The sequence below is a fragment of the Lipotes vexillifer genome, unplaced genomic scaffold, assembly GCF_000442215.2.
Source record: "Lipotes vexillifer unplaced genomic scaffold, Lipotes_vexillifer_v1.1 scaffold753, whole genome shotgun sequence".
NCBI lineage: Eukaryota > Metazoa > Chordata > Mammalia > Artiodactyla > Lipotidae > Lipotes > Lipotes vexillifer.
In genome coordinates, this window is record NW_006783618.1 from 1,697,217 (window position 1) to 1,709,644 (window position 12,428).

At 50.2% G+C, this 12,428-nt stretch overlaps 1 protein-coding gene across 1 annotated transcript in view; it reads left to right on the forward strand.

Moving 5' to 3' along the window:
• The window catches only part of DSCAML1 (DS cell adhesion molecule like 1), a 352,214-nt gene that overhangs the window by 5,807 nt on the left and 333,979 nt on the right, over nt 1-12,428 (forward strand). The window contains exon 2 of the mRNA XM_007456333.1: nt 10,736-11,053. Coding sequence (XP_007456395.1) covers nt 10,736-11,053 — 318 coding nt within the window. The remainder of the gene's footprint in view (nt 1-10,735; nt 11,054-12,428) is intronic.

The window sequence follows — 12,428 nt, forward strand, 5'->3', positions numbered from 1 at the left end:
CCCCCCCCCCCCCCCAAAGCAGAGCATCTGCTTCTGTCCTGAATGGTTGTACTAATGAGCCACATTTTTGGCCAAGCCAACTGACTTAGACTTTGTAGCAGTAAGAAAGGCTGAATGGTGGCCAGGGCAGGGGACATCACAGCTTCCTTCTATCACCTATCAGCTGGGTAGCCTGCAGGACCCATCCTCAGCCAGATAGCTGAGGCCATGCAGCCACCTGGGTGTCCCTGGGGTGGGGTGGGGTGGGAGCATCCAGCACACTCCCTTTCCCCAGCCACAGCTGGTGGCAGTTGTAGAAAAGGTGAGGGCACAGGTTGGCTCCAGATTTGGATTTGAGGGTGAGGCAAAGGCCGGTCTCATACCTACCAAAGGAAGGCTGGGGTTGGTTGATAAATCTCTACCATGACTGGACACAATAAGAACTAGCCTGATTTAATGCCATAAACCTATGTACGTGGGCTGCACAGGGTGAGCCCCCATACCTTGTAGCTGGATGGATTTCTGTCTTTCCCTGCTAGGATGAACTTTGCTGTTTTTCAGGTAGTTTCATGTATAGAGAACACCCTTGACAGCCCGTGACCTTGGGGATCCCTGGACCACTCCTCCCTCCATAACCCAGTCAGCCATATGACCCAGGGAAGCAGCATATGACCCAGAGGTCAGGTGTTGCTCATGGCAAGTTGTGGCCTGTGGGTCCCATGAGTGGCAGGGTGCGGGGCTGTGGCACAACAGCCTGTGTGCCCTGTTTAACAGCTGTTTGTCCCGTGCTGCTTTAGCATGAATAGCATTAGCCTTGGGCACCACCCCTGCCACCCAGCTGCTATCCCCTCATCCGTTCAGCCACCCCCTGCCCCACTTCCCCATGCCCTTGCTCTACACGCTGTTTGCACTGACAGTTTCCAAGGTCACCGTCTTCATTAAGAACAGTTATTCAAAGGCAAGTTGCATCTCCATTAAACTCCGTGTGTGTGTGTGTGTGTGTGTGTGTGTGTGTGAAGCATTGTCCATAGACCTAGAAAGAAAAGCTCAGCTGTCTAATATAGGCACGTTACCTAATAGTTCATGTGCCTCTATTTCCCAATCTGTAAAATGGGCAAAATAACCCCTGTCCTGGCTATCCCCCAGAGTGGTTGCTATTGCATATGCACAAAAAGGGTATAGCGTGTGACAGTGCTTTGTAAACTGAAGAGGGCAACATATAAACACACACATGTAAAAACCACAGCAAATCAGTTTTAGCCTTATAAATGCTCTGCTGAAATGTGAGGTATAATTACTGTCATCTCATGATACAGGAACAACGAAGGTCTCACAGCTGTGTGTGGCTGTCTCCCCCCCCTCCCTGGGCCTCACACATATGGAGAATTTTCCTAGCCTTTGCTTTTCATCAACATGGGGAACAGCTGATGAGACAAAGCCAGGCTGCCAACGTCTTCATGGAGTAGACTTGGCAGATTCCCTGTGGCCCCAGTGCCTGTGGGCAGTGGGAGGAGCTTACCTCTGCTCCCTCCCCAGGTCCTTAGATGTGAGTTTAGTCCATAATCCTCTGGACACGCCCCTGAGGGTGTTCTCCCTGCTGGGACTCCACAGTTTTTTTTGTGGGAAGGGGAGTAGGCACAGGGTCCCACCTTGGGTCACCTTGTTTGAGGTCACAACGATTACTGGAATCCAGGCCCTGAGAACCCAGCTGACTCAGGGTCATGGACACCCTGTATCTAGGGTGGCCTCCCAGAGCCATGGGGGAGAAGGTGGGTGGGGGACCTGCTCTGGGGGTGTGACAGCCATGGGTCAAAATCTTCCAGGTTGGAAGGCACCTTCAGGGACATGGAATCTGTGCCCTAATCAGCTGTCTGATCCCCTCTGCACTGTCCCACCAGCATTGTTCTTCCTCTGCTCCAGCACTTCCAGCCACTGAAAACTCCTTCCTTTCAAGGAAGCCATTCCTGGCCAGAGAGCTATTACAGCTCTCACCCTTACAGTCAGCCACTTTCTTGGTCCTGTACCTTCTACTCACTGGCTCTGCTCCTACCTTTTAGGCCACATAAATCCAGCTGAAACTCTCTACTACCTGACAACCCTTTGACTCCTTGTAGACAGATGAACTGCCCACCTGAGCCCTCTCCTCTGGGCAGCCAGCAGCCCTGGTCCCTCTAATGCTCCCTCCTACGACATCATTCCCTTTCTCCATGATGCCCTCCGCGCCTGGGTTGCTGGGATCTGAAAGTGGAGCGGCCAGAATTGCAAGAGCGGTGGAGACGGGCGTCTGGTCCCAGCCAGGACACGGGCCAGCTGTGCACCTGGGGCAAATGACTCTCCAGGCCTCACTCTCCCCATCTGTAAATGGAGGAGATTGAACAAAATAATCTCTTAAGTCCCTCCAGTGTGAACAGTCTAAATCTAGGAATCTCTGGGGACAACTGTGCTGTCTGAGCCGACTCCCAGGAAAGACCTTTCTGGCCATAAGGGGCGTTCCTTTGACAGGCCCTGTCTAGAAGGGGGCTGGAAGATTAAAGAGACTGTTTGACCGTCAGCTGTTGCTCATAACTTCTGGAGCTGATGGTGAGGGGCCTTGTAGGTTGAAGGATGACTGATCTTTACTGGATCTCAGAGGTTTCTGGTTGCTGGTTACAGGAACTATGTTTGTGCTAAGAATCTTAAGAAAAAAAAAAAAACCCGTTTCTGATGGACAGAGGTGACCACTTGGGCACTGGAGCAGTGCTTCTCATTGGGGTGGTACTGTTTCCTTAGGGCTGTTTGGAAACTGGGGGGATGCTTTTTGGTTATTTTAGTCACTAGAGTAAGGAGGATATAGTGGACGGCAGGGAGGGATGATTAGGGATGAAATGTGTGATTCCTGGGGCAGTCCCAAATAATTCAGCATTGTCATTCCCCAAATGGCTCTCTTTCATCAGAAACCCGCCTTATAGGATGATCACAGCTTGGAGACACTCTGAGAGTAGAATGTAGCGCTCCCGTTGAGAAACACAGCCGGAGTAAGGGAGGCCTGGGTTTCAAATGCTGCTCTGTCAGCCCTGGCTGTGCCACCTAGGAAATTACTTGATCTCTTGAAGATCCTGTTTTCTTATCTGTAAAATGGGGTCTTGGGCAGTAGCTATATTAGAGGGTACTCATAAGGATTAAATGCACTGTAATATAAGGAAAGGACTTCTCACAGGGCCTGGCACACAATTAGTGCTGAAAAGAAATGGTGGCCATGATGATGGTGAGGATAGAGGTAAAGCAAGTGTGCCAGGTTTGGGGACAGAAGGTCTGGGACTTGGTCCCAGCTGCACAACCAGTTCTGTTTGCCTGTAAATGCTCAGATGCTGTCTGGGGAGACCGGCCCTTCCCCTTCCCCTCCTCAGAATCTAGACTCCGATTGTCTCCAAGGTGTGAACACACCATAACGGGGTTTTCTGATGGAGGGGCCAGACCCCGTCTCCTTGGTCCTCACCTGAGTTTTGGATGGACATGGTGGTTGACCTGAGACCCCACTGGCTGATCCTCTCTGGACCCGGTTTTTCCAACTATGGAATAAGAACAGAGTGAAGACAAATAATACATCTCTTTTATGAAAACCTTTGTGTGGAGATGCAGCGGAGTAATCAACCTCGCAAATTAATCTAAGAAACCTCACATCCGCATTGAAACAACCACAGCTCTGTGTGCGGCCCGGGAGCCGTGTAGCTGTGGCAATGCTCTGTTTATTGATCACATCATTATTATTTCATTAACTTGATCACCAAATTAAGTTACTTAATGAGGTGCTGAGGTTCTGTCAGCCAAGCCCATGAGAATGGTCTGTTGTTGGGAGAGTGGATTGAAGTCCAGTATGGCAAATCTTTTTCCTATGGAGCATTACTCTGAGTGTAGACAGAGGACCACCTGCCTCAGAAACAGAGTTCCCTGGCCCTATGACAGACTCAGTGAATCTGGTATCTACGGATGCGCATGTTTAACAAGCTCTCCAGGTGGTTCTTATGCATAGTAATGTTTGAGAACTACTGTCTGAAGTTGCCATCATCATCACTGGTGAGAGGTATTTGTTGTGGGATATACTTCCTGCCTATCTGCTATCATGATAATATTTATAACAACAGCAATGAATACTTAGGTGGTTACCTCTACCACTTATGTATAGCGGAAACTGTCGTACATATTAACTCATCCAATCTAACAACCCTTGAAATAGATACAGTCACCCCCATTTTATAGATGAGGAAACCAAGGTGTAGAGAGGCGAGGTAATCTTGCCTGCAGTTACCCTGCTTGTAAGGGACAGAGCAAGGATTCAAGCCTGGGGAGCCTGGCACCAGAGTCTGGGCATTTAACCACTGTGCTAAGTGCCTAGTGCTGTGCTAGGCCCAGGGGACAGAGTGGTGACCAAGACGGGGAGCTCATAGGCCTGCAGGGGAGCCCTGCCCGTCCCTCCTCCCTGCTGCTACCATCCAGCCACGCTCCCTGTGCCCAGGGCTGGATACCCCTTGCAGGCTCTTGCCCATCTCTCGGGCGGGTGCAGGTGGCAGGGGCTCCAGCACTGGCAGATGCTCCTGGATGAAAGATCCAGTGAATGAGACTAAATATTGTAAAGGAAGAGCAGAAGTGACTCATTTCTCCCTGTGGAGGTGGTGAGGCCTTAACATTTCAGTCCCCTCAGGTTGTCATTTACGATGATTGGAGATGATGACATGGGGATAATTCAAGGTGCACCTGGGTGGAAGCCTCAGTTGGCCAGACACCTCCGTCCCAACGCAGGCAGGTGGGGTGGGGGGCCCCTGGGTGTCGACTGCGTGGGTGTTGAGTTGCCTTCGCCAAACTAATCCCGACGGCCAGACAGCGCAGGGCAGACGGACAAGTTGATGCGATGGATATTTAGGTTTCAGGGGTGACCCTGGGGCAGCCCAAATGCCTGGGGGCGATTTTTCTGGTTTAAAAATATTGCTGTGCTATTTCTACGCTCCTAATCTCCCAGCCATTTGGAGCCTGTTTTATGAAACACGGCATCGGGGTGGTGCTCAGTGTTAACCGGCAGAGGAGATTAAATGGGTTTAAGTCTGGGCGTCTGTCACGTCACAACCAAGCTCATAACTTCCATTTTCTATTAAAAATCCATTTCCCCTTCGACCAGAAGAAGCTTTGCTGTTGATCTGATCTCTCTCTCTCTCTATTTATGAAGTGTTTCTCCCTCCTCCCCTTCTCTCTGTACGTCTGTCTGGTTCTGTCTGCAGAGGGAAGAAAGAGCTGGGGGATGGCTGAGATTTAGGGAAAAGTCGGAGTTTCCTGTCCAAAGATTTGCTTTCCAAATTTGGACTGGCTTCCAGAGAAGAAATGAAAGAAAATCCTCACAGGGCCCCAAACTTTGAGCTCTTCGGCTTTTGTGTTGGAAAAAACTCTGGCTTGGGAGCCAGGCAGACTTTGACTGAATGTTGGCCTGGTGGCCTCCTGGCTGTACGATCTTGCAGAATCTCCCCGCATGAGCCTCTGACCTCACCTGTAAGATGAGACTCACAGAGCCCACCTCGGACCTCTGCGTGAGGATTATGTGAGGAAATGCCCTTGTAGCACACAGTAGGCGCTCAATCAGTTAGTCTCCTTTCTTTTGAGAACTCTGTACCATCAGCCAGGCCACTAAGCCACCAGGGGAGTAGGTGTACAGCCAAAATGAAATTAGAGAAAGGGCCATAAACCCTTCTGCGAACTCTGCCCTGGGCGGTGGGTTAACCCTCTTCTGCCCCCATCTCCTTTGCAAGCTCCTGGATGGTGGGGACCGTTTTCCCTGGCCTTTGAGGCTTTCCACCACACCTGGGGTCCTGCTGAGCATGTGGCTTGTGCTGGGTAAAGGTCTCCTGAAGGAACAAGTCTTTCCCGGCCTCGGGTCAGGAAGGACCTGGGAGAGGAGAGCATTCAAGGGTGCAGGAGTCACCCTCGGGTGCAGGACTGCAGAGGGGTGGGGGGACTGGGCCCTGGCCACCCTTTGCAGTAACTTTCGCCTCCCTGGTCCCCTCGGGGAATCATTGGGATGCGAATAACAATCCCATCCCTCCTAGTCCTGCATCCTCATTACGGGGAACCAAGTACTTTCACATTCTGTTTTGCCTGCTCAGCAGCCCTGGGGGACAGGTAAGGTCCCCCTTTTGTGAGTGAGGACATTGAGGCTCAGAAAGGCTAAGTGGGTTGCCTGAGGTCACACAGCAGGTCAGGAATGAGCCCCAGGAGGGAAGGTAGCACTGTCAGACTTGTCCCGGGTCTCCGACTATTGTCCCACGCTTCTGTGCTCCTCACAGCTGGCTGAGGCTTTGTCACTGCTCTGAAGATTCAAACAGGAGCCTGAGGAGGGAAAGCTGCCACCATTGAAGCCTCTCCAGACTCTGTGAGGTGGGGGTGAGGCCCCCAGACCCCTGCTACTACCCCTTCCGTGGCTGGTGACTGATCGTACCCATTGCTACTGCGGCCACTCACTGGTGCCCTGTGCCAACCTTCATCTTAGCACATGGCAGAGATTTCAGGGGATTAGTGCCTCAGTTTCCCCTTTATGGATTTGCTTATTCCTTTCTCTTGGCAGGTGGGGTAAGGCTGAATTAATATTTATTTAAAGGCTTCCGCATTCCAGGCTGACAGGTGCCTTGTGATGGTAAAATATGAGCCCGAAGTAAGTGCAAAATGCTATTGTTTTACACCTGAGGGTGATGTTTCATAATGGCAATGCTCTGTCAGAGCTATAAGCTGAAATGAATGGTGTGTCTAATCCTCCCCAGCTCCCCCAGACCCAGAAGACAGCAGCTCACATACCAGGGTGGGAGAAACATGAGGCTACTCACCTTTTGCTATAAATCCACTGTTTCTTCAGCCCTGACAGGTGGCTGGACAGTCCCAGTCAATTCATCAATTACATCTACCCATTTGTAGTTGCTGAGAAGCCTGTGTCCTTGGCTCTGGCAGGATCGGAGGCCCAGAGAGCAGGAAGGCTGTTGCTATTGTGGCTGACAGTCCTTCCAGGAGCCCGGAGCCAAGAGAAGCCTGGTCCCCAGGGGTTGTCTCTGCAGGGAGGGTGGGATGGATTTCCAGCCGGGAGAGAAGACCAGGAATGTGTATTGAGGGTGGGTTTGGGATGGAAGAAAGGGTGGGGAGGGATACCCAGCCTGGAAAACCAGATTTTGTGGTTTGATTCCTTTTGTCTTCGGTGTGGTTCATACAAAAGGGAAGCTTCGCCCCCAGGCTCTGAAGGCAGGCAAAGTTGGGTTCTGGCCCAGCTCTGATACTTTCACTCTGGGTTACTTTGGGTAAATTAGTTCACTTTTCAGAGCCTCGATTTCCTTATCTGTACAATAGGATGATAATAATAGCATCCCCTAGACAGTCATGAGATTAAGTGAGAGGACACCTGTAACAGGTCTAGCACCCAGCCTGGCCTGTAGTTAGTGAAATCCATGGTGGCTAGCAGTAGTTTTTTTTTTTTTTTTTTTTTAAAACATCGAGCTGCATGAGTTGTTTATATATTTTGGAGATTAATCCTTTGTCCGTTGATTCATTTGCAAATATTTTCTCCCATTCTGAGGGTTGTCTTTTCGTCTTGTTTATGGTTTCCTTTGCTGTGCAAGAGCTTTTAAGTTTCATTAGGTCCCATTTGTTTATTTTTGTTTTTATTTCTATTACTCTAGGAGGTGGGTCAGAAAGGATCTTCCTGTGATTTATGTCAAAGGGTGTTCTTCCTATGTTTTCCTCTAAGAGTTTTATAGTGTCTGGTCTTACATTTAGGTCTTGAATCCATTTTGAGTTTATTTTTGTGTATGGTGTTAGGGAGTGTTCTAATTTCATTCTTTTACATGTATCTGTCCTGTTTTACCAGCACCACTTATTGAAGAGGCTGTCTTTTCTCCATTGGATATCCTTGCCTCCTTTGTCATAGATTAGTTGACCATAGGTGCGTGGGTCTATCTCTGGGCTTTCTGTCCTGTTCCATTGATCTATATTTCTGTTCTTGTGCCAGTACCATACTGTCTTTTGTTTTTTTTTTACAACATCTTTATTGGAGTATAATTGCTTTACAATGGTGTGTTAGTTTCTGCTTTATAACAGAGTGAATCAGCTGTACATATACATGTATCCCCATATCCCCTGGCTAGCAGTATTGCTGCCGGCTTTATTATCACTGAGGGCTACTCCATACTGATCCTTAAATATTTTCTTACGCTGCCCCTTGAATCAGACAATTCCTGAGCTCCTCTCTGTCAGGGATCTTTCTCAGCTTCCTAAGTCCATTTGTTAGGCATAACGTCTACATTATGCCTCTTTCTGTTCCTTGATGGATTTTGGCGTCCAAAATCCATAAAACTGCCACGGTGAGGGTTTCTGATTAACTAGGTTGTCTCAGGAAGTACCCAGAACCCCAGAGTGATGTTCCTGCGCCCACAGGCTAAGCATTGTCTGAAATGTTGAGTCCGACGTGGGCCCCTCCCAGGGAGTGTGCGTGTGCGTGTGCGTGTGCGCACAGGCGTGTGGATATATCCATCCTGTTCTTGGCCAGCTGAAAAGGGAAGTTGGAGGCCAGGTGGTGTCTGAGGGAGGTATAAGCCCCCTCTTTATTATTGCAGTGGTTACAATCATCTAAGGGTTAAGAAATCAGACTCCGGGCTCAGATTGCCTGAGTCCGAGTCCCAGAGCCCTCACTTACTGGTCATGTGGTCTTGGGAAAGTCTCTTTGATCTCTCAGTGCGTTAGTTTCCTCATCTGTGAACTGGAATAAGAATAATACCTCCCTCACAGGGCTGTTGGGAGGACTAAAAGTCATACGAGTAAAGTGCTTACAACAGTGCCTGGCATGTACAAGACGCTTAACGAATAATTTTTGACTGAATGTCAATAAAGAAGTCTTTCAGAAGGTGAGCGGGCTCCTGGGAACCTGGGGAGTGTGGATCCCAAGAGAAACTTCCTAAGCCTCAGTTTGCTTACTTGCAGAATGGTACGATTTCATGACCTTGGGGAACACTCTGGTCCCTGTGAGTTGGGCAGGCTTCCAAGGGTCCCCACTGGGGTCCCCTCTTCTACAGAGCAGACTTCTCCACCACCAGCACCGACGCTGTCACCGGGGAGGCAGCGTGAGGACGTGGATGGGAAAGCTATGCTGTCCACCGTGCCCCGGCACCCCCCTCCGCCCCCTGCAGCCGCTATGGGCACGCAGTGCCAGGGAGGGAGGGCAAATGCATCTGCAGCTAAGAGGATGCCCCTGACACCCCAGCAAGGAGCCCATGGACGTGTTTTCCAGCACTGCTGCTAATGGCTTCATCACAGCTTTTTATGAGATGCTGTGAATTGCTCTGACCAATGAGGCTTAATGGCCTTCCTCAGTGAGCTGCCCGGTACATTCTCCCTGGAGGCTCGGCTCAGAGTTAAGCCGAGAATATTAATATGGTCGGATGCAGGCCCTTCCCCTCCCCATAAAGTTGTGGAAATTGAGGTCAAGTTGGGTCCCCTGCAACGTTCTTTAAACAAGAGGCAGACTGGTTTGTTTGCTCCTTGATCTTCCTGGTGGAGAGGGAGTGGCTTCCAGCTGGAGACCTGGGACCAGGCCCCCTTTTCCTCTGGGTTTGCTTCCACTTGTTCAGAGGTGGCCCTTCTTAAGGGGGCAGGCTCCTTGGTAGGGAGGGAAGGCCCTGATTCCACCGTTCAGGGCTGCTTCCCACGAGGGCAGGCAAGACTGAGGCCCTGGGCTGGGATGAGAGTTGCAGACAGCTGTCCTCCTTGTCAGGCGGCCTTGATGTTGTCAGGTAGCTGCGGTCGTGAGCACGTTCGCCCGTGTGACCGAGTGTCGCAATGGCAACATGTCAGAGATGCACGGGGTCTTTGCAGCCTCATGTATCCTCCCTCCATTTTACAAGTGAAGGAGCAGAGGGTCAGAGAGGGGAAGGGAATTCCATGGTTGGTCAGTGTCAGGGATGGTTTTAGACTTGAGGGGGTGGGTATCTCTAGTCCCCAGGCTTGGACTGGTCTACCCACGGTGCCGCCAGTCCGCAAGCCATCCTCTGGGGCAACACATTTTCCAAATCGACCCCCAGAGGGGAAGAAGGCTCTGCAGTCTTTTCTCGTCCAGGCCAGCATCCCTGCTTCGTGTAGCCCTTCCTCGTAGAACACGGTCTCTGACCTTTTACCTTTCGGCTGTGGTGTGATAGAAAGTGTACTAAGATCCTCTTTAGAGCAGTGTGTTCAGATTTCAATCCTGTAGCTTATTAGCTGTGTCATCTCAGGCAAATCACATAACTTGCTCAGCCTCCAAAAGGGAACCATAAAAAAAGAGCTCTCCTCTCAGTGTTGTACAGATGAACCAAGGGACCGGGTGTGAACCTCCCTGAGTATAATAGGTACTCAATAAATACCCATTATCTAAGCAATTTCAGTGTCTCTCCTAAAGTGTTGATGGGCGGTTGGGGTGCGGGGATGTGGATTATGGCTTGGGACCCTTCGCCATAGCAGAGGTGGCCGCCTCTCTCCGTGGACTTGGCTTGGCATGGAGGACGAGACGTTTCAACTTTTGCCATCCCTATGCTAGGCTGGAAGCTTATGCAGGGTGGGAACTGTCTCTTACTCACCGTTGCCAGTGCCTGGTGTACAGTCAGTGCTCAATAGTGCTGTTGAATGACTGGCGCTTGAACGTTTTATGAATGAGCGTGGGTGTTGCAGCCTCCCGGGCCTACGAGGGTATCATTAGCAGGCGCTAACCAGCCTCTCCCCTCCCCTGCAGCCCGCCCTGAAGATGTCGGCACCAGCCTCTACTTTGTAAATGACTCCTTGCAGCAGGTGACCTTCTCCAGCTCCGTGGGGGTGGTGGTGCCCTGCCCGGCCGCGGGCTCCCCCAGTGCGGCCCTTCGATGGTACCTGGCCACGGGGGACGACATCTACGACGTGCCGCACATCCGGCACGTCCACGCCAACGGGACGCTGCAGCTCTACCCCTTCTCTCCCTCCGCCTTCAATAGCTTTATCCACGACAATGACTACTTTTGCACCGCGGAGAATGCTGCCGGCAAGATCCGGAGTCCCAACATCCGCGTCAAAGCAGGTAAAGGACCAGACACGGGCTCCCCTACGGGGCGGGAATGGGGAGCCGGCAGCGCCTGTCGTTTTGAGGACGTGTGTGTGTGACATGGAAGAAGGCAAGGCGGCCCATCATGGAAAATCGTGCTGTTCTTTGGAATCTTAGCTCTGCCACTTCCTCTGTGTCCTTAAGTGGAGAACACACCTTTCTGAGCCTCAGTTTCCTCATCTGCAAAGCTGATGCCAGCACCCACCTTGTTCATCACTACGTGTGATGGTCCAAGGAGATAGGGCCCATTTATATTAAGAAATGTGCTCATTTTAGTACTTGGTTCATGGAAAAATTCAGTGAGTTTCTTTAAAAAAAACAAAAAACCCTTTATATAAAAGAACTGCACATATTGTGAGTATATAGCTTGATGAATTTGCACAAAGTTTAATATCCAGATGAAGGTATCAGCATCTCAGAAGCCCCTTCATGCTTTTTTCAGTCACTCCACCCTTAGGGGAAACCGCAGTCCTGACTTCTAACAAGATAGATGTTTGCCTGTTTCTGTACTTTATCTAAACGGAGTCCTACAGCACATATGCCCTTGAACCTTTTGCTCACTGTTGTTTGTGGGGTTTAGCCCTACTGCTGTGTGAAGTTATATGTCATTCATTCTCATTGCTGTATAGTCTCGTTTGACTATACTGCACTTTATTTATCCATTCCACTGTTGATAGACATTTGAATATAAGATATCTCATGAGAATAGGCATTTAGGTAAAATTCATGATGGAAAACTCTTAGCAGTGAAGCATTGTGGTCTTAGGAAGAGGTGATGGAAGCAAGGAAGTGAGGGCTTCTCAGCTGTTCTCTTTACAGAAACTAGAAAGTCTCATTTCTCTGGGTTAGGTCTGGAGGTGAGGGCATGGCTTAGATGAGCTACTCTTAACTAGGTTGTCGTGATATGCTGGTGAGTCCTAATCTGTTATAAAGTGCCTCGAATAGTAATAAAGCATGGAAGTTTGGGGAATGATTTTCTTAGAAGAGCTTTTTGAGTGGGAGAGGATAGGTAATGTTCTAGCCAGCTCACTGCGACGGCTCCAAGGCTTGGGCGTGCCATCTTTCCTGGCGATTGTGTTGGGCAGAGGAGTGTGTGTTCCGGGGAAGTCTCCCCAACCTGCATGCCTAGCGATGGATCCTGTGATATCTCTGACTTCCTGTCCCGGCAAGGAGTCAGGCCCTCAAGGAAAGTTGTGTTGTGCTTTGGAATCTTAGCTTTGCCACTTACCTTAGGCAGAGGACACACATTTCTGAGGCTCAGTTTCCTCGTCTGCAAAGCAGATGCCAGCACCTACTTTATTCATCATTCCGTGTGACGGTTCAGTGAGACAGCGCTCCGTTGAATTAAGAT